The 20208-nt window shown below is 43.8% G+C and overlaps 1 protein-coding gene and 1 long non-coding RNA gene across 7 annotated transcripts in view; one reads left to right on the forward strand and one right to left on the reverse strand.

Annotated features, from left to right (window-relative positions):
* The window catches only part of TMCO4 (transmembrane and coiled-coil domains 4), a 39324-nt gene that overhangs the window by 10892 nt on the left and 8224 nt on the right, over positions 1-20208 (forward strand). For all 5 annotated transcript variants that reach the window (XR_004755698.1, XM_035344614.1, XM_035344613.1 and 2 more), the window contains 9 exons: positions 319-451; positions 5883-5980; positions 6850-6993; positions 7500-7619; positions 9360-9524; positions 10068-10204; positions 11458-11542; positions 15341-15458; positions 18446-18563. Coding sequence is in view for 4 of the 5 variants with exons in the window: in XM_035344614.1 (XP_035200505.1) it covers positions 319-451; positions 5883-5980; positions 6850-6993; positions 7500-7619; positions 9360-9524; positions 10068-10204; positions 11458-11542; positions 15341-15458; positions 18446-18563 (1118 nt within the window). In the remaining variant the exon portion in view is untranslated. The remainder of the gene's footprint in view (positions 1-318; positions 452-5882; positions 5981-6849; positions 6994-7499; positions 7620-9359; positions 9525-10067; positions 10205-11457; positions 11543-15340; positions 15459-18445; positions 18564-20208) is intronic.
* The window catches only part of LOC118177164, a 27837-nt gene continuing 7629 nt past the window's right edge, over positions 1-20208 (reverse strand). The window contains exons 2-5 of one of the 2 annotated variants that reach the window (XR_004755701.1): positions 18081-18191; positions 17328-17533; positions 1888-2008; positions 1-422 (exon numbers count right to left, since the gene is read on the reverse strand). This is a non-coding gene — a long non-coding RNA (uncharacterized LOC118177164). The remainder of the gene's footprint in view (positions 423-1887; positions 2009-17327; positions 17534-18080; positions 18192-20208) is intronic. The other variant, XR_004755700.1, reaches the window with a different exon arrangement.

Raw genomic sequence — 20208 nt, forward strand, 5'->3', positions numbered from 1 at the left:
ACCTTTTTTCCCATTCTTTCCTCGATCCCACTTTGGGGCAGCCTGTGTGGTGCTGAGCTGCCTGCTGGGTTAAACCACAACCACCAGGGACAGTGACTCTCTGCTGAAAGGCTGAGGTTTGCAGGGGGGAGGATTTTCCACACAGAGCTCTCTTCTCTAGCTAATAATAGTTTTAAATACATGAAAGATAAAGAGGGCCTGAGGGTCGGAGCTGTGCTTGCGTGCGATACGGTTCTCGAGCACAGCTGGGTGTACCGCTTGCTATTTAATCTGGTGTGATGAAAACCAGTTGATTTCCTGGGCTTCCTTGTGTTTAAGGGTACTATGATGCTCGAGCAAGAGTGTTGATCTGCCGCATCATCTGGCTGCTGAGAATCCCCTTGGAGGAGCTGGAGGCCCTGGAGGAATCGCTGCTTGAGAGCCTGAAGGAACAAAAAGAGGAAGAGTCAGAGTAAGAACAATTGAGTTGGCTATGGGATGAAAAAACACTGCTGGTGCTTGAAAGTCTAGAATCAATTATTGTGCCTAAGTTCAGTCTCTGATCGTTCTCCCCGTGGTTCTTAACTTAATCATTTATGGCTTGATTAGAGTTGCAGAGCCCTCACAGCACTTCAGCTGCACCGAGAACCAAGAAAGCTCAGCACTCTTAAAATCAGAGTTGCCACCCAACCTTGCAAGCTGATTAGAGCTACTCTGCACCAAACTGCCTCATGTCCTTGTTTCAGTTTTGTCTCCTAGACTGTAGAATATGCTTAAATGCATCATACTGATCTTGTATTTCTTATCTCTTGGTCCAGTAGTCCTCAGATAGAACCCAACAGGTTTACAGGTGGATTGGACCCTCTTGAAGGAACCATAAAGCTGAAAGGCAAACAGGCTGGATGCTTGGTGACCAGAATTTTGATTTTTTTCCTTATTCAGCTTAATAGAAGGGGACTGGTCAGTGTGAACAAATGAAGGACCTGAGCCCTAAAGCCAGGCTGTTTCTTGTTGTTCAGTTTCAGCCTAACTCACATCTCAGCAATAGTGCTTCATGCGGAATGAAGTTTGTAGAAAATGTCAGGATTCGATCCTCAGCTGCTGCTTTGCTATGGATCTTTCCTTCTCTGTGCCCGTTTAAGAGCCAGCTAACTCCTGCTGAAGATAGATCTCTGAGGGCAACCATCTACCGTCTTTAGATACCTGAGGACCATTGAATGCCCGACTCCTAATTCTGTGTTGTTAATGTGAGATTAAGCCTATTAATTGCAAGTTCTTACATGCAAATCAGCCCCAAAGTTGGCGTTACACGCAGGGTAGTATTTTTTACTTTGCTTGCGAGGCATGAACTGTGTGAAGGTTTAGCCATATATAAAACAGTAAAAATGTCTGTAGTGGACTTTCAAGTAATCGTTGAATATTTGTATTTGTCAACTCAGCAAACACGTTAGGAGATTAACCCGAGCGCTAATAAATCCTTTAATCGATGTCTCTGACGCAGTACATGTTCAGACATTGCCATGGCGTTCAGCATGTGACGGGTATCTTTCCATTATGGCTTTATTTAAATAAAGCTTAACTTTATAACGCACTGTAAAAAGGGAAAGTCAAAATAATCTCAAAGATCATGGTACTGCTAAACAGAACACCATTTGTAATGCAGGAGCAAGGGTTGGTGCTAATGGGCACTGTTTTGCCATGGGTTATGAAAATAAACTCTATCCTGGGCATGCAGCGTGGGACAACACACATCTGAGGGTGGGGCGGCATCTGCTAAAATGGTGCTCTAGTACCTCATTCTCTGTCATCTGGACTGTGGCTCCTGAAATGGACTGCAGCGCAGCCCCAGAAGATAGCAGTTTGTCTGATAGTGGCAGGAGTGACTGCAAAGCTGCACTGCGTCTCTACGAGGGTGGCTTTTAAATGCTGTAGCAAGTCCGGTGGTTTTTGGGCGTACCTGGTGTGGCAAAAGCCATAGATTTCAGCCTTGTTCTTTGTTTAGAGGCCCACCTTGCAGCCATGGAAATAACTGTTAGATAAAAGCAGGAAAATAAAACCTTCGCAACGAGAGCAGTCCAAGACTGCAGTGCAAACACATTCATTATTGCAGTACTAGAACTAGCACAGGGCTGAGGTTTGGAGGGCAGTGATGCCCCTTGGTTTGTTTTAGAGTTAGGATACAAATTGGGAAAGGAAATGGAATATGATCTCATCGCTGCTTTGACCTCAGATTTGGGGCGGAGGGGTGTACAACAACTCTGCTTTGTATCCTTCCAGCTCTGACCAAGAGAGGTTTTGGAATAGTAGTAACTACCACGCAGGTTTTTGACACCATCTGCTTAGGCATTTTTTTATTGATCCTTGTAACAGAAGCTTTTGCTCTTGCCTTTGCTACTGTGGACAGGTTGGCCTGTGGCCCAGCAGAGTGCAAAGTTACTTGTTCGGTATGGTAGTCTCTAGGACAATGCTCCAAACACTTAAATCCATCTTACTGGTGCCAAACAGGTTTTGACTTGCAAGTATGAACCTCTCTTTTGTACACAGTTCAGTGAGAAACTGGAAAATACGATACCAGTTGCTCGCCAGCATGTACTCGTGCTGCTTTTCACCATTGGAAAATGATCTGTAATCCTACGTAGAAAAATCCTCTAAGCATGATCTGTGGTTCAGGCAAGAAGCTGCACATCCAAGCTCATTGAGGGTAGAGAGGTATCAGAAGAGGCAGTTAATGGCCATAGTGGAGAAAAGGAGCCTGGTAATCGAGTGACAACTGCAAGGCAGAAGCTATTAGGAAAGCAACTGTCACAAGCAGTTGGCAGCAGTTATGTACAGAAAGCAATGCCAGCTAGAAGTTCTGTGTAGGCTTGCTTACTGTCTTCAGCCAGGACATGCTGCAAACTGTCTTCCTATGAGCAAAACCCAAATCGTTCCAAGTTGCAGCTCAGTGCAGGTTAGCCACGTTTCAGCTCTCTTGATCTTACTATTTGCAGTCCGAGACTACCCATTGACTACAAAAGCTGATGAACAACTGTGTGTAGCTGAGACTGCTGGATATTGCCAACTGAGGTATCACCAGCACCTGCCTGAAGAACTCCAGAAGGGATTTTTTCCAAAGCCAGGCGTTCAGACTGGTGTCTGCATGCGCAGATGAGTGCGTATCCAAATCCTGGTTTGACCATGGAGTCCCAGGAAGCGCGCTTGGTTATCCACAAATTGCACAAGATGCAGCCATTGCAGGCTGCCCTGCTGTTCCCTGCAGACAGCTCCGTTTGCAACTGCTAAATGTGCGAGTGGAGGTAACGCACGATGTTTTCTGGGGGATCATTGTGGAGACAAAATCTCCGTGCCATGCAAGGCAGTAGAAATTCTGCCACTGACTTTGGCAATGCAGGGATTTCACCCACTGTGCTTCTTTCTCCTCCTGCTGTGTTTTACAAAGCTGCATATTGTTTGGGACTCGTCTAAAATTGTCTTTATCAAAATTACAGAGCGCTTAGAGGGTTCCAGGAAGGATTAGGCAATTATAGGGATAATGAAAATCCACAATTAGGTTAGGATTAAGAGAGAAAATATCCAAGTTTGGAAGCAAGATAAGTTCTCATGTTTCGAGGCCCAAATTAACCACTGCGTAAGCAGGCTGCAATGAAACTTACTCTGTAAACAATTTATTCCAGTATCCTGTTTCTCACGCTTTCCTCTGAAATTGAAAGTATTTCTTGTAAGAGATAAACCAAAGGCAGAGGAGAGAAGGAGAAAGTAGTGCCTAATAAATGATTTGTTCCTTTTAGGTTTATTTACCTGTTTCTGATAAGCTTGTTAAAGTGTACCTTAAATGCACACAGACAAATGGACTAATGACTGTGTTTAATAACTACCATATTATTATATTGTGATGTGTAATTAGAGAGCAGCTGAATATCAAGAATGCTGTTGAAAAATAATTTGCTTCTGTCTCATTGTTTCTTAGCACAAAATACCCCCATCCTCTTTAGAAGTAGAAACAACTTGTCCCACTCCCACTTGGCTTTCTTGTTGTTTTAGCCTAATTTAATTTTAGTTCTTGCTCCTAAAAGGAGAAGGTGGATGATTTTTTTTATGTCCTCTCATGTGCTCTTCAGGGAATTCAGGGCCAAATTCTGTCTTTATTTATTTATTTATTTATACTAACATTGTCTGGTTTGTTTATGAACAGTCGGAGAATCTGGCCTTTAGTCCAGATCAAACACAGCAGCTCCTAGGGCTAGCTGGCAGTGGCCTTCAGTGTTCAGCAGAATGTTCCCAGGTGTATTGGAGAGCTGCACCAGTCAGAGGGAGGAGGAATTTACTTTATCTCTGTAATAGGGTCTCTAGGACAAGTTCTATAATATAAGGGGGTAAAAGTCGTGGTGGATTTTCTGTAGATTTATTGATGCTCTGTTGCTCAACCCAAAACAGAAAGCTTCACAGAACTGCACCATTAGAAAAAAAATGTTATCGGTGCATAGGTGATTACACCAGTAATCATTTACATTTGCAGGGCTGCTTTCATTTAGGAATATCTGATCAGTGCCAAAGGTCTATATACAATGGTGTAGGATTGACATGCCACAGACGTTATTTAACCTGCTGTACTTGCATCCAGCCCTGATCCAATACGCTCACAGCCTCAAGGAACTGATCTCCAGGCTGTGCCCTAAAAAGTGAGAACTGGCAGTTGTGGCAGGTTCTTTCCGGCTTGATGATATCACAGCTGCTGCTCAAAGTCCTGCCTGCGCTCAGGGTTTTCTTTTAATGAACACCAAGCAGTTCCCATCGTGCTGTCACGCAGCTATGTACTGGGTGAGCTTTCGGCGGGAGCAGCCTGTGATTTTGATGATAAATGAAGGGGTGAAGAACTGCCCTGTGTCTGTTCTGCAGATCACCCCGGTGATGTCTGATCTGCATCAGTGCTACTCTGAGATAACCCAGTCTTAGCATCCCTGCCATTTGTCCCCAAGGTAAAATCTTGCTCCTGCACATGCTGACAGAGTGCAGTGGGGATGGGGCTTGACGTGGTAAATACTGGCATGGGCCTGGTTTGGTTCAGGAGGAGCACGGTGCTCCTGCTGGCAGTAGGGGATCCCTCGCTGGAGCTGGGCAGAGCACTGCAAACCGCATGGTGCAGTGATCAGAAAGGTTAACATCTTTGTTGCAGTAATTCATGCCTAATCAGACCAAATGTCTTTTTCTTTTCAGCCCTGAATTCTTAGAAATAGACTTGTGTCTGAGAGGATCTGGTGTCAAGAGACCGTTCCTTTTGGTCAGGTTCTTTCCCTGAAGGCAGAAGCCTTGAGCCGAACCCACCAGCTTTCACTGTTTGCCTTCTTTCTGGATGTGTGCCTTCAGTCTGACCAGACTTTGAAGCATCTCACAACTAATAACTAGATAAAACGGGCCAAATTAGCCTGGCGGGTTGTCTGCAGCCTAGAGGTGAAAGTCTTTCCAATGCAGTCTGCCAATACACCACTTACGTACGGACCAGCTCTTCTCCATTAGACACACAGAATTAACTGCATAATGCAAAAATAGTTTTCATCTTCTAAGAACAGCACTAGATTTTAAGACACGGAGGCAGTATATAGTTATTGAAATGTTTCTGACTTTGTTTCTTTTTTTTTTACAAGCTTCCCTCCTATTAGGAAGTGTTTTCTGAGTAAGTAACATCTGTTAGCTTTATTGAGCGATTCAGTTGTTTCAATTTAAATCTGTGGCTTTATGTCCATCCTCATAAATCTGAATGTGTTATCCCAGTCCACACCTGCATGGTACTTTTTTACTGTTCCCAGTAGGAAAATTGCACTGAGAAGAATATAAGCAGATTTTGGCGCAGCATTGTTAACTGTCAGGCTTTTTCATCAACTTTTGTGCTTCTAATTCCCTTGCAGAACTGCAGAAGTTTCAAGAAAAAAGAAGGAAAGAAGAAAGAAGCTGAAGAGATACCTGCTGATCGGCTTGGCATCTGTTGGGGGTGGAACAGTGATTGGTGAGGCTGCTCTGGGCATTTCAGAGGCTTGCTCCTGGATTACATGTGCAGCACTAGGGGCAGGGAGCGGGGTTCTGACTTCCACATTTAGCAAGAGGTGCCAACATACCTCTTAGTCCAGGCAGTAATTTTGAAGTGTTCATTACTTTTCTTTGCCATTCTAAAGGTAGTATGTCACTTCAGATACAAAACAAAACAAAAACCAAAAAATACTCAAAGGCATGGAATACTTTCAGCCACACAAAAATAAAGCTGAAAGTATTAGCTGAAAAAGTCACTCTAGTGAAAACCCGTTGGCTTTGGTGGAGCACTTCTCAGTGCATGGTGGAGGGTCAGTGTAAAGATGCTAAAGAGGAGACTGAGAATTTCAGACGATGTTTTTCTGGGACACGCTCTAGCTCACTCAGAGCTGGCTTGTTAAGGAGCATTGGTTTGTGCACACCATGGAGTAAAATCACAAGAATAAGTTGTCAGCTGGGGAAAATACCTAACTGAGGTTGTCATCCTTAAAAGATGGTTTCCCCTCTTATACTCCTGTGTTACACAGTGATTACATCTTCAACTCCAAATTCAGAGTAGTATGTGACTACATCAGTGCGTCCTAAGCAAATAGGGCAGAGCTTTCCCTCGCCTACCACACATTCTTCCTTTGACTTTTAAATTATTCTTCATATTTACTGAAGTCAGTCAGTGCAGAGATTCAGGGCCTGGGGGTGGTCTCAGGAAGCCCCCTTTATTGGTGATGCAAAATAGGCCACCATTTGTACTCTCGGTAGCATAAGCAGTACTCAGGCAGCACAGGGGAATGAATGACTGCTTGTTTTTTGTACTTGGTACTAGACTGGTGATTTTACTTGTTCTCTCCTCAGGCTTGACAGGGGGTCTTGCTGCCCCGCTGGTTGCTGCTGGAGCTGCTACTGTTATTGGAAGCGCAGGGGCAGCTGCTTTAGGTTCAGCTGCTGGAATTGCTGTCATGGCATCCCTGTTTGGAGCTGCTGGAGCTGGCCTTACTGGTAAGAGAGGGACTGCATGTTGCTCAGCTACTGGGGCACAGGATCGTGTTCTAAAATGCAGAGCTAATGACTTTGCTCTGAGGAGCAAGGGAAGCGATTCAAATTCTGATCTGACAGCTTTGAACTGACTTTTATTTCAAGGCTGACTAAGACACTGTGTAGCCCTTGATGACCAAGCTGGGAAATAGTATTTGGTATGCAGCTAAGTGAAAGAAATGAAAGCTTCCTGCTCTGGATTAGAAAGATGCTGCTGTGGAGAGCAGTGGCTGTTACAGCTGATGTCTGGTCTGCAGCAAAAAAAAGCCTTCTGCTGGGATTCACACAGATCACATAAGCTCAGAAGGATCATGATGGCTCCATACCAAGTAATGCATGGTCTTGCTGAGGGGTTTGTAAAGGAAAAAACCCTATCCAAGACCCAAGTCATTTCCTATCAACTTCTGTTAGCAGAGTCTGTCCTTGCTGTGCGATTTCTGAGATTTGTGTTTCTGTCTTGTTGTGCGTAGGATACAAGATGAAGAAGCGTGTGGGCGCCATAGAAGAATTTGAATTCCTCCCACTTACTGAAGGAAAGCAGCTTCATATCACCATAGCAATTACTGGATGGCTGTGCGCTGGCAAATACGGTAAGAGCAAGATGAAGAAATTGAGAGGAGCCTGGACTGTTTCTGATAGTAAATCTTGTCTGATTTTGTTAGGAAGGGTCTGGTTGGGGCTGACTTCCAACACTAGTACAAAGTGTCTCACCTACCTCAGAGACCTGTTTATCCTCCAGGAATTAACGGAAAATGTTGTTTTCTTGGTATCTGCCAGCTAATGAGTTTAGCAAGAAAGTTTTGTTGAGTAAATCCCCTTCAGCAGAACACTAAGGAAGTGAACACAGACACAGACAGCCTTGAAAAGTTGGTAGTGTTTTAGTTTCTAGTATAGCTTGTCATATAAAACGTGTCAACTGTCTGCTCTGTTCAGCAACCTGACTGAACAGCTGCCAATTGATTCAGAAGCATCATAATTAACATTGGATATCACTAATGTCTGCCCTGTTGCTTGTTGCATTGCAGCTTGCTGTCGGAGTAAGGCTATTTTCACTCTGCAGCACTGTGCTTTTGCTTTTCTCATTGTCTTCTTGCCAGGGGTCCAAATCCTTGGGATTGGAGGGCTCCCAGGCACTGTTACAAACATGAGTGAACGAACTTCAGGAACATTTTGGTGTCTGTTTGCCCTTAAAAGAGGGTAACAAATGATGTGCATTCTTCTTCCATAAGAAGCAATCTGCTATGATGTTTTAAAAAACAAAACAAAACTAAAATTGTCATCCGTTTTCTTCCTTACAGCTGTGCCTGTCTATTTGCACACTTGCCTGTCTATTTGCACACTTGCATGGCTCTTGAACAAAGAGGGATTGAGGACAGGATTTTTACAGAACACGTTGTTGATTTTTGACCTCTCACTAGCTGCCTATTTGTATGTCCACAAACCTGAGAGAATATTGTTGTGAGATCTGGCAGGGGGCTCACACATGCCACTTTGGTCTGCAGCTTCTTCAATTTGCCATGTATTGTTTGGAGAAGGAACAATTTAGAAAGGGGTCTAGTTATTAAGATGAACAGGGGAGGGTGTGGCTTAAAAATTGTTATTTCAGGCAAAAATTAGACTCAGTGTAAATTATCAATTCTTTCTCAAATATTCAGGCACTACTTTTGATTAGCCTCTGGAGTGAAAAAAAAAGTAAACCAGAGAGGCTAAGTTAGATGGCAAAATAAAAATAATTGCAGCCTAGATCTGCCAGTGCAGATTACTTCTTTTCAGACCGAGCCATTAATACAGTCCTTGCCCGCCTAAAGTGCTTGGAAGATGCTCTGTGGTAGATTTTGAAAAGATCGCACATGTTTTCCGTGTCTGGACTCAGTCCATGCAGCCATTCAGCACTCATCTATTTCATGACAGGCATTCCTTTGGTCTGCATGAGAAGATGGAGCTGCAGGACTTGGCCTGATGTCTGATGATAGGAGGAATGTCCTTAATACCTGACATAATTTGTATTAATGTCCATCTGCCTTGGCAGTCTCTGAGGTAATTGAACAGGTCATGAAGTCTAAGCCTGAGTGCAGTATCTCTGTCCATACTGAAGCCTTTGCCAAGGCAGCTAAAGCAGAGGGATTATTTACAAAAGCCCAAATTTATTGTAAAATAGTGGAAAAAAAGGAGTTGAAATCTAACAGTATTTTTAAGTACGATTCCTGAGTATCACAGTACATTCCAGTGCTCTGCAGGTTCTTTTCTGACTCTGTTGGATTCATCTTGCCAGGAGTCAGCCACGGTTGTGTTTTCTGTGAACATGAATTCCATGTTTGTGCTTTTCTCAGGGAGCTTCACAGCACCGTGGAGCAGCCTGCTGCAGTCGAGTGAGCAGTATTGTCTGGCCTGGGAATCCAAGTACTTGATGGAGCTTGGCAACGCCTTAGATTCCCTGCTGAATGGCTTTGTTAACATGATGGCACAAGAAGCCCTAAAATTTACTGTCTTGTCAGGTAAGGACCTAAATCGTATCACGTCTGCAATTGTGCAGTTTCACTCTTGGTGTTTATTTAAAGCAGCTTTCCTAAACAAAGAGGGTATCTGGGAAGGCATTTCCTTTGGCAATATTGGCATCGCCCTGCAAAAATCGCCTGAGAACCTTCTCTGCCACACCTATAATTTTGCCTGGATTGCTCTGCCTCTGTGTCATTGACTTGGTCTTTTAAAATTACGGTTGGAAACACCCTTCTTCACGTGTGTCTGTGTTTATTTCTCTGTATTATTACCCCGTGTTTTAGTGCTTTACATAAACCTTTCAAACATCCAAGTTACATTCATGTATGGAGTCTGTTTGCCTCAATATCGGAACATCAGATCCTTTCTTATCTTTAGTCTAGCAAAACATTTCTCAGGTCAGCTCTTGAGAAAGAAGAACTGAAAATAACAAAAGGTCCTAGGTTTAGCTTTTAACTTCAGTGAACTGTCTTGCCTTTTACATTTCCTAAGAGCAGCCCAGATCTGTGACTGTGCGGCGCTGTTTGCTTTGTGTGTTGCAGGTATTGTCACGGCCTTGACTTGGCCAACTTCACTCTTGACTGTTGCCAGTGTCATTGACAATCCCTGGGGAGTGTGTCTCCATCGGTCTGCTGAAGTTGGCAAACACCTAGCACATACACTGCTCAGCCGACAGCAGGTAATCGGCGAGAAGTTATCCAGGAATAATGGCTGGAGGGCATCTGGCCCACGGGGAGGAGGTTTTATAGTGATGCTACTTCCCTATCAGCTATTATCTTTCCTGGGAGAAGAAAATTATTCATAAAAAGAAAAAAATGATGCATGATGCAGGCTCTTAAAGACTTGTCAAGGAAGAAGAAATGTGTCCAAATGGGATGCAAGCTTGAACTAGAGGTGAAATAAAATACCCCAAACAGACAAGTGGAGTGGGCTGGGACCTGAAGGGAGTGGCAGACCTGAGAAGCCTCCCTGAGAAGGTTTGCAAAAGTCATTTCTGCCCCCCCAAAGGCCTGCCATTATTTGCTGGGCTATCACTGGCATGGAGGGGGAAGCTGTTTTCTGCTGGCCCCGTGTTAGTCGCACAGTCATGCCAGTCTGGGATGTGTTACAGGGGAGCCCTATAGGAGCTGTGGCCCCAGAGCTGCATGTCATCAGTAACAACGTGAAACAGCAGAGTAGAAACAAACTTGATTTATTATAAAAATACAATCCTGGGAAAGGCAATAAACCTTATTTCCTACAAGCCTTTTGTTTTGCTGGTGGCATTTGTTACTGCCTTTTAAGCATTAGCCTTTGTGAAAACACACATTTCAGTGTGCTGCAGAATCTACAGCCAGTTAGCGTGATGTCTAGGGAGTCCTAGACATCGCACCTGCTCCCTGGTTAATACAAAGACCGTTTTTCATTGTTGTTGAGATTAAATTCTCTTTGATCTTAAAGACAATCTTATTAGGCTATTCAAAATAAAAGCTTTCTGCACATCATTTTTATGACGGTCTGCATTCAGTGCATTCAGGTGCTGCAATTCAGTCTCAAATCTAGAGGGGACCGATATTTTTGTATTACAGCTTCTCTTTCTGTTTATCGAAACATTTCCAGAAACATTTTGCTTCTTGAATTAGACTTCATTTGGAAATTTCAAAACAGTGAGTGTCTGGTTTGTTTCTGTTTGAGTAACGTCTTGTCACTGGGTTCTGAAAACTGATTTTCAGAGTATCAAAAAATACAAAATACGCAGATGCTCTGAAGAGGGAACTGTGCAAAACTTGAGGGATAGATAATCCCTTTGCACTTGACAGAATTGCTCACATTTAAAAGACCATGCACAGGCAGAAGCTTTGCACGTCAGGGTCTCAGGGATCCCGTGGCCAGGCTCTCTTTCTTGGTGTCGTACAGTATTTGATGGCCTTTCCTCCTTTCCTTTGTTCTTAGGGCAAGAGACCTGTCACACTGATTGGCTTTAGTCTGGGTGCCAGAGTCATTTATTTCTGTCTGCAGGAGATGGCTCAAGAAAAAGGTAAACTTCACCTTTTAATCCTTTTCTTCATTTTCCTTACAGAAGTTTTTCTTCCAACAGGAAGAATTCTTCTGGAAGAGAGCTTGACTTTTTTAGGATCAGACAGACACCTAAAAAACCAGTTGTGAAATGCATTTGGAACCATTTTATTTTTTTTTTCCTGTCAGATCCACCGGTTCAGTAGATGAAATTTGCTGTCTTCCAGTGTGGTTGACAGCATGGTTTGGGCACCAGTCTGTAAACAACAACCTTGACATTTTGTGCCATTGGACTCCTAGATCAGTCTGTGAGCTGCCCGCAGCCACTGTGATCTTGGCATAGGATGCGTTGCCTGTATTGGCAGCTCTCTGTATCTGTTGTATCTGATTCCATGAGTCCTCCCTTCCATGTCAGTCTTTGAAGTACCGCTGTCAGCCGCTATTTTCATGGTAATTTTCCCCCAAAGTCAAGTATAAAACCATCTGTCAATTTATTTCCCGTTGTGGTCCTGTTTATTAATAGATTCTATTTTTAATTTAGAAAAAAGAATAAAATCATTATGATCAGTTGATGTAAATTGCATCTTGGAGTTGAGTCAGTAGTGAGTGTGCATGTGCAGCCTTCCCCCCTACATAGCTCATTTAATTAATTAACTATTCACCCTCACAGGAAGTCTAATAAATAAAGAGCTTTATAAAGGAAAATGTTCAATAATGCCCAGGAAGGTGGGAATAAAGTCAAATGAGGACAGAGAAGGTCAGCACTTTTTCTCCTGACAGCTGTATACCAGAACTTAACTTCTGCTTTAAGATGGAAGTCCTCAAATACAGAAATTCTGTACTCAGAATAAATCAAATCCAGAATGATCCTAGTGGAGTTAAACCGAAGCCAGAACCCAGATCCTGATCTGGCCCTAGATCTACCCTTTTTGTGTCTTAAGAATGGCAGGGGCTGAGATATTTTCAGGCTTTTCTTTCATGGTCTGTCGTCTCTCAGTGTAATAACATGGGGCCATACCTGGTGAACACTTGAAAGGAAATCGTATGGGGTCTTTAAGGTTGGCTGCTGAGCAATCTGAGCGTTGTTAATTGTGTGTCATAGCAGCTCCCCGCTGGACGCTATTTTTTCAGTTCCTTAATTGAATTATGAAAGCTGAGCTGTATGTGAGATGAAAAGCAGCATGTTCAGTGCAGTTTGCCAGGGCTTTCTTCACATGCACATTTTAGTGCGAGCCACAGGAGGAATAAAGCTGAGACTTGGAACATCTGAGACTGATAAGGGTTTGGTCTCGGATGTCCCCTACAAAAGAAAGACAAGGCTTAGCCACGCACGCCTTACGTGTCCAGCTAGCAGTGGCATTTCTGAGGACAAACAACTAAACATGGATTATTCAGTGAAACACCATGGCAGAAATTCCAAGTTTGTTTAAAGAATATTCTCTTCTGCAATGCAACTAAATGACCTTTGGGATCCTTTATCACAACTGACTTTGGAAGCCAGAGGTTCCAGAAAATAGTACAAGATGCAGTAATGACCCCTGTCAGAGGCACACTGCTGCAGGGGGAGGTCATTGGTTGGATTTGTTCATTGTGATCCCTGTGCATTCTAGGAAATAAGAAGTGTAAATGAATGAAAACTGATAATGCCTCTTGGAAGCAGGAATGGAGAACCTTGAAGCCAAACTGTGCTTCAGTGAGGCGTCACACATCATCTATTTGTTTAATAATGCCGCTAGGTTACTGTCTCCTGCTGTGGTTAGCTATCAGCATTACTGCTGCCAAACTCTGCCATCAAACACTTTTCTTGGCACTGGATCCAATGCCCAGGGAGAGGCTCAGTTCCACTCTTGCTCTCTTTCCAGTGAGGACTAACCTGAGGAGATGCCTTCCTCTTTGCCCAGTGCTTTGTACCCTAGAGGCACAGGAAAGCCCAGCTCCTGAAGGCTGTTGATAGCCTCTGGGGTAACTTGGATCTTCCACAACTTTTCTGGACAAATATGAGTTAGTAATTTTTGCCCATCAGTAATTTAATTTTTTTTCCTGCTTAGGCAGACTTTATTTTTCCTCATCAGTATAAAGATTTGCAAACTGTGAAATACATTTAATTTATCTAGCATGCCTGTAACTATGTAGGCTAGTGATCTGTTGTCAGGTTTCTGTCCCCATCCATCAAAATTCCAAGAAAATGGGTATTTCTCAGCTAAGGCTGAACAATTTTTGGGCTGAGCACGAAATAAGCTGTACGCAGGACTGGAGAAACAAAAGCTTCCAATACCTTGCCCAAATATTCAGGATCTGATGAATTAGCTATTTGTTTATGTAGTTGGCTCACACTGTGCCATGGAATTCGGTACACTGGTTGGAACAAGCTCCCTGTTCGCAAGGCTCTGGGTGTCTTTTTTGTTGTCCGTAATTACAGAAACAGGACTTTATTGCTCACAGATTACACTAACAAAACTGATTTGCTCTCTGCTGTTCTCTCGATTTGTCCAAAATTTGCTTTGCAATAAGAATTAATGCCACAAGAGCCGGGATTTACATTGCATAGAGAAAGAGGCAGCACTGTAGCGAGTGCTATGTCTCTACTGCTCTTAGGGAAAAGAAACCAACTGATCTCCATTAAAAAAGGCTAGCCAGGCACCACCATAGCTCGATATGGTACGCTCTCACTTTCCCTTCCCCATAAATTCCAGCATATTATTTTGCAAACTGCAGACACCAGCCTGAAAATGGTTCAGCTCACACCTTGTCAATGCGGGTCTCCCACAGCCGGAGAGTATTGATTTGGCATGGCATGCCCGTGAGATTCTGGAGACTGTAGTGCTGTTTCATTTCATTTCACTGCGACAGCACCAGGTCCTTGATGTACCTTTACAAAGAAGAGTTATGAATATATATATATACATATATAATATTGTTTAAGAGTTTCTTTCCCTGTCTTTAAGCCCATATCCACACATAAGTTTAACTAAAAAAGACCTAAATAAAGCCCCACATACCGTCTGAATGGCAGCCAGACTGAGACTGTCTCTTGTTGTCCTGAGATGACAGGAGTTGCTGTGTAGGAGCTCATTAATATTTAAATTTTAATTCAGGTCTGTAGCAGAGCTGCCCCATATTTTTCATTCAGTTATTTCCACTGAAATTTCCCAGCTGCAGCTGTCTGATAGGAGAGGAAGATTTATTATGCTTGCAAGTCAACGCACCTTTTCAGCAAGTTGTGCCCTGGGTGTTAGGGTTAAAGTATTCTTCAAGAAAATCAAACCAGTTTGGTAGATCATCCAACATTAGGAATTTGGGGGAGTTTCTGTTGCAAGTACAGGTGATACTTTTCATGCTCTCAGCTCTAAGGACTGGCTGTGGGAAGAGTTTATTGTGCTTCATTTATAACGTACTCCCTTTAAAACGTACTCTCATTGTATAGGGTGTCAGTCCCTCACCAATTTCAAAAAGTGATAGTTGAGCTTGACACAAACCCAGATCAATAGGTCGGTGGAAGCTACTTTCCATGCTGCTGCTTGAACTACCTCTTTCTGGACAGAGGCCAGGCCACTTCTGCCTCTTGCCATCAGCCCAGTGCCTTTCACTGTCTCAAGGTCTCTAATTTTCACATTTACTGATTACAACTGGAACTGCAGACACTTAATGCTTATGTAAAATGTTGCTTAAGATCTTCCCTTTCATTGTTTCTGACTTTAAACTACAGAAATTATGGTTTTTCTGTAGTGCACTGCTGAAAATACCATTTCTTAACGTACGTGTAAAGGGTATTCTCTGCTCCATCTTCTAAATCTGACCCATTCTGTTTTCATCTTGATAGACTCGCAGGGGATCATTGAAGATGTGGTCTTATTGGGAGCTCCAGTGGAAGGTGAAGCCAAGTACTGGAAAGCTCTCACAAAAGTGGTGTCGGGCAGGATCATAAATGGTTACTGCAGGTCAGTACGTGTGCAGTCCCCTGCTTCCTTATGCTAGTGTCTCTTTGAAATGATTTTGTGCATTTATCCCTTGTAAACATTCTGTAAGTGAATATTTGTTCAGCTGGTGAATGCATTGATTCGGTAATGCCAGAGACAACAGTGCCAGCCTCTTCCCTCCAGAGGTCTCTCCGTCAGATTAATCGGAGATGACAGTCTTCAGGAGACAGTTCGAGGCTGTTTTGTATCCAGCTTTTGACTTTGTGCTGCACAGTTATGCTGGTTATCAAGATGCAGGTCCTGTTCATGCTGTGATTCATTATAGCGCTGGGGCAGTTTGAAGCTGGGTCAACGTGTTTGTGTGAATAATTGGACACGTTCTGTTGCCCCCTTAAATCTCACCTTTATGTAAGGGTCTACAGATGCAGCCTGTAAGCTCACTGACAGTTAAAAATAAAGAAAGTGAATTGAAATCTGTTAAAGCTTTGAGGTGCAATTCGTTAGGTGGTGCTCATGGAGAACGAGATGTGAAAATTGCCACGCAAGGGAAGGAGCTCGAGCAAACTGAAGAGTTTTTCTATCTAGACTCAGTTTCTGGTCAAGATAGCCAACTGGTACCTATTCCAGGTACAACTAGAATAGCCATTGCAAATTTACTACAGATTTGAAAGAACAGAAAGGTTACCTTGAAACTAAAAGTCAGCCTTTTAAGACTGTGCAGACAACTGCTCTGCAGAGCTGTGGGAGCTGCTGGCTGAGAAGAGGGAATTTCCGAGGCCAGAAGCAGCTGAAGCAATCGCAGAAAAGCTATTAGTCCAGGTGACAGTACCAGATCTAATGGCTGTATTGGAAGATAATTGTGACGAGAACATTGCTTACCAGCACAATTAGAAGAGGGAAATGAAAAGGAAGGAATGGAGCAGGGAAGACCAAGAGCATGGGAAACCAAATTGAGAAATAACCAGGCAAGAAGATTAGCAAAGAACGTGTAACTGTGAGTAAAGACAGCTTATAAAGCCACAAAACCAGAGATCAAGGACAGCTGCAAATGCTGTTGGTACTTTCCATACACGCATACGTATGTCTTACGTGTGTATAAGGTGAGAAATTCCTGTCTTAATGTGCATCTGAAATAGTGTATTGATTTACAAGAAAGAATGAAATGAAAGGATTTAAAAGCATTCACAAATAACGCCAAAAAATCATTAATTCCATCTGAAATAATGAAACATCTGAATAATGTTGCTGAAACATCCGAGTAATGTTGCTTTTGTCTTTTTTGGATCACAGGAGTTTTTATGGGTGCCGGCTGTGCACACCAGTTACAGTTTTTCTTCATGTGCCACGGGGAAAAAGCAATTACTGCCTCCTGTCTGCTAGTGACTGGGATTTAGGAATATTTCTGTGTTCCTCCAAGAAACCATAAATGATAGCAACGGTTGCATGTAACTGAATTCACCCTGGGGAATATTGCTCCTCTGTGTGTTTCACAAGTATCAATTTCAGTGCAAAAAGCTCCACGTCTCCGTTTTCTAAAATATAAAAGAAATCATCTCGTTATAGTTTCAAAGCCTGCCCGTGCTGTTGGAATAAGACAACGTGTGTATTTGTACCTCTGCGTGTGCAGCGGTTTGGTTAGTCTCTTTGCTTTGGCTAGCCCCTGGCTTGAATGCTGAGTGAAAAAAAAAGCTTCAGAAAGCGCAGCTTGCTGCTCACAAATAGGGAAAAAAGCAGGTGAGGAGACTGCCAGGAAAAATTCCACGTTAGTTCTCTGCTTTGCCCTCAACTGCTGAATCTGAAAGTTCCTCAGCATGAAGGGCAGCTAGAGGAGGTAACTGAGAGACAGAGTTTGTGTGAGGATGTTAGATACGGGAGGTGGATTCTACAAACCTTTCTTGGTGAAGCCCCACCTCCACCTCATTCTCCCATCTCTTGCTTATATAAATTTTGTCCTCGTTCTGTCACTTCAGGAGTAACTGTATTTAGGTCAGATGAATTACATTGAATAATCCTCCTGCAAGATCAGATTTGGGCACAATTCGTTGAGCTTGAGTCCACTGTAGTTCATCTCCTTCAGCTTTGAGATCTGGAAGTACCTGGGGAGTGAAAGCCAGCTGTCAGGGCTGTCCCACTCGATTTCACAGCACGATTACAAATTCCCAGGGGAAAACCTTAACTAAATTCGTAGTTAAGACTCAGCGAGCTGGAACCCGTGCCTCAGTAGCAGTGGGGTAATGGATCAAAAAGGGACTGTGATGCAGTGTGGATGTGTCGCAGGGATTTTGCGGAGCTCTGTGCAAAATTGACCCACAATTTGTAGCGCAGAGCATTGTGGAGTGAACAAGAGCAGGCAGAAACAGTCCCTTGTGCGGGTGCGTTTCATCTGCTGCCATCACAGAGTACGCATGCCACTCGCATCCAGCTTCAATCTGCTCTGCAGACTGTAGAGCTATTTAAGTGTCTGGGTTTTAGGCTGTTCTGCACAGGAGAACATTATGGATTATGGATTTCCAGGGGATGCATCACCTTCTCTCGTGACGCTGGAGTCTACCCTGTAACGGTCCCAATGATTTATGGCATTACTTTACAGTGGGCACAGACTGCTCCTAGTTTTGGCATTGAAACTGTGGATTTGTACAGTACCTATAAATCAGGAGCACTCCGAGGGGCTTCGTTGTTGACATTTCTGTCAGCAATATGGGCATTGTAGACCTCAGCACGTTCACAGCTCTCTACGGGCTGGAGAACTTCTGCCTATTAAAAAGATTAAATGTGTGAATGTATCACAGTCTCCAGGCTGATGCAGAAATAAATACAAGGGTCAGATTCTTAAACCCACTGAACGTAATGAAACTACCTCCATGGATCAGGATTAAACCGAGACTTACATTGTTATGTCCCAGGAATCTGTGTTCTCCCCTCTGTCCTCCCCATGCTCTGAGGGAGCACGTGTTGCGTCGGGTTTAGCACCAGCATTTATTCATGCTCTTCTTTTGCTCCTCTCCTAGGGGGGACTGGCTGCTGGGCTTTGTGTACAGAACCTCCTCCGTCCAGCTCAACGTTGCCGGCCTCCAGCCAGTCGACTTAGACGACAGGAGGATGGTGAACATGGACCTCTCGTCTGTAGTAAGTAGAACATGGTTCAGTCTCAGTTTTTCCATCTGTCCTTTGCTTGCAGCACTGTGACTAGCTAGAATTTGCCTTTGTTGTTGGATTTTCTCTTTCTCCCTTTTTATTTTTTTGCTTTGTTCTGAGATATTTCATAGTGGAGATGGGAAAGATCATTATTCTCCGAAAGAGGCCTTGCTGTCTTGAGTTGGCAGGTAGGTAGGATCGGCAGCTGGGCAACGTGTAACTCAAACACATGACCGCAGAGCAGGAGAAACCTGCAGTCTTATCTGGGTGGCGCCTTCCGTGCCGTTGGAGTTTATGCGGGGGCAGGTTCACAGCCCTCGTACCTTGGTCCCCTGGGCCACATTGACACGGTGGTGCAGGAGCCTGCCTGTAGGCACGGGGCTCTGCGGTATCAGTGGCTGCTTTGCTAGGCTGCGGGGCCGCTGGGTTTTGGAGTGTAGGTTTTCAGGAAGCAGGAAGCGTTTCACCTGTTTCACCTGTATGCGTGGTAGACACTTAGCTTCCTCAAAGCTATCTGGTGTCATTAATGATTAGCAGTATTCAACTCGATTATCTGAAGCAAACTAGTGAGCTCAGTGCCTCATCGTTACTCATGAGTGAGCTCTTAGAGAGCAAATCCTGCAGAACCTGGCTTCTGTGTTCATATTCACAAGAATTTTGGATGTGCAGTCTTGTTTTTCCATATCTTAATGATTCAGTTTATTTTTCACTCTCTGCAAACTGCCCTGGAAGACGCTCAGCAGAACACTTAGGGTACTCCCATGGTCATTCTTCCTGCCGTGACCCTCCCTGAATGTCCCCACAGGCTGGTAGGACTGTCGATGTTGCTCTGGAGCCAAAGGCACTTTGAAATGCTTTCAGATTTGTTGGAGCCCCAGCCTGCTGAGCCTATAAATACCCAACTGTTACCAGCTCATTTCATTCATTATCACTGAGCTATGTACGGCCCTTGCCAGAAAACACGAGGCTTAATGCCGTACCGATATAATATAGACTTCACAGACCAAAATACAGACTTCCCAAAAGGAAGTGATGTAGCAGAGGGTTTTTAACTATGGTCCAGCACTGTAGCTCTTCCTGTATCTTTGCATTTTGCTGGGGTTTCTTGGTTAGCATTGCCACCGGCTCCCACAATCATCTTTTCACTGGCCCTGGAGTTGTCATGGCTTGCAAGCAGTGACATCTGTTGATGGCATTAAAAGAAAAATGGCAGAAGACTTGAAATGGTGATGGCAGAAGGGTGACATTCCCTGTTAGGTTAGTCCACGCTACCCTCCTCTCTCTAAGTTCTCTTCAGAGACCCTCTTGCTGTTGACATCCTGCTTCCTGAACTTAGAACCCCCCTGAAGTCCTGCAGGTCTGACCCTGCCTGGCTTGTAGCAGCCTCTCCATTTTTTCCCCAGAGGAGCAGTATTTCCATCTCAGCTAAAGGAATAATGGTTGCAGAGCTGCTATCTACTTCCCTTCTGCTGTTGTGCGTCTGTGCTCGTGCTGCACGATGCCAACGGGCTGTTCTCATTTCAGAAAGAGCTGACACTTCCACTTGTTTAATCTTACTGCAAAGCGCCGGGAAAGGAAAAAAGCAACCCCTGCGGGGGGGGGGGAACACCTCTATTAAGTAGTTGTCATTCTCTTG

This window comes from Oxyura jamaicensis, chromosome 21 (genome assembly GCF_011077185.1).
Source record: "Oxyura jamaicensis isolate SHBP4307 breed ruddy duck chromosome 21, BPBGC_Ojam_1.0, whole genome shotgun sequence".
NCBI lineage: Eukaryota > Metazoa > Chordata > Aves > Anseriformes > Anatidae > Oxyura > Oxyura jamaicensis.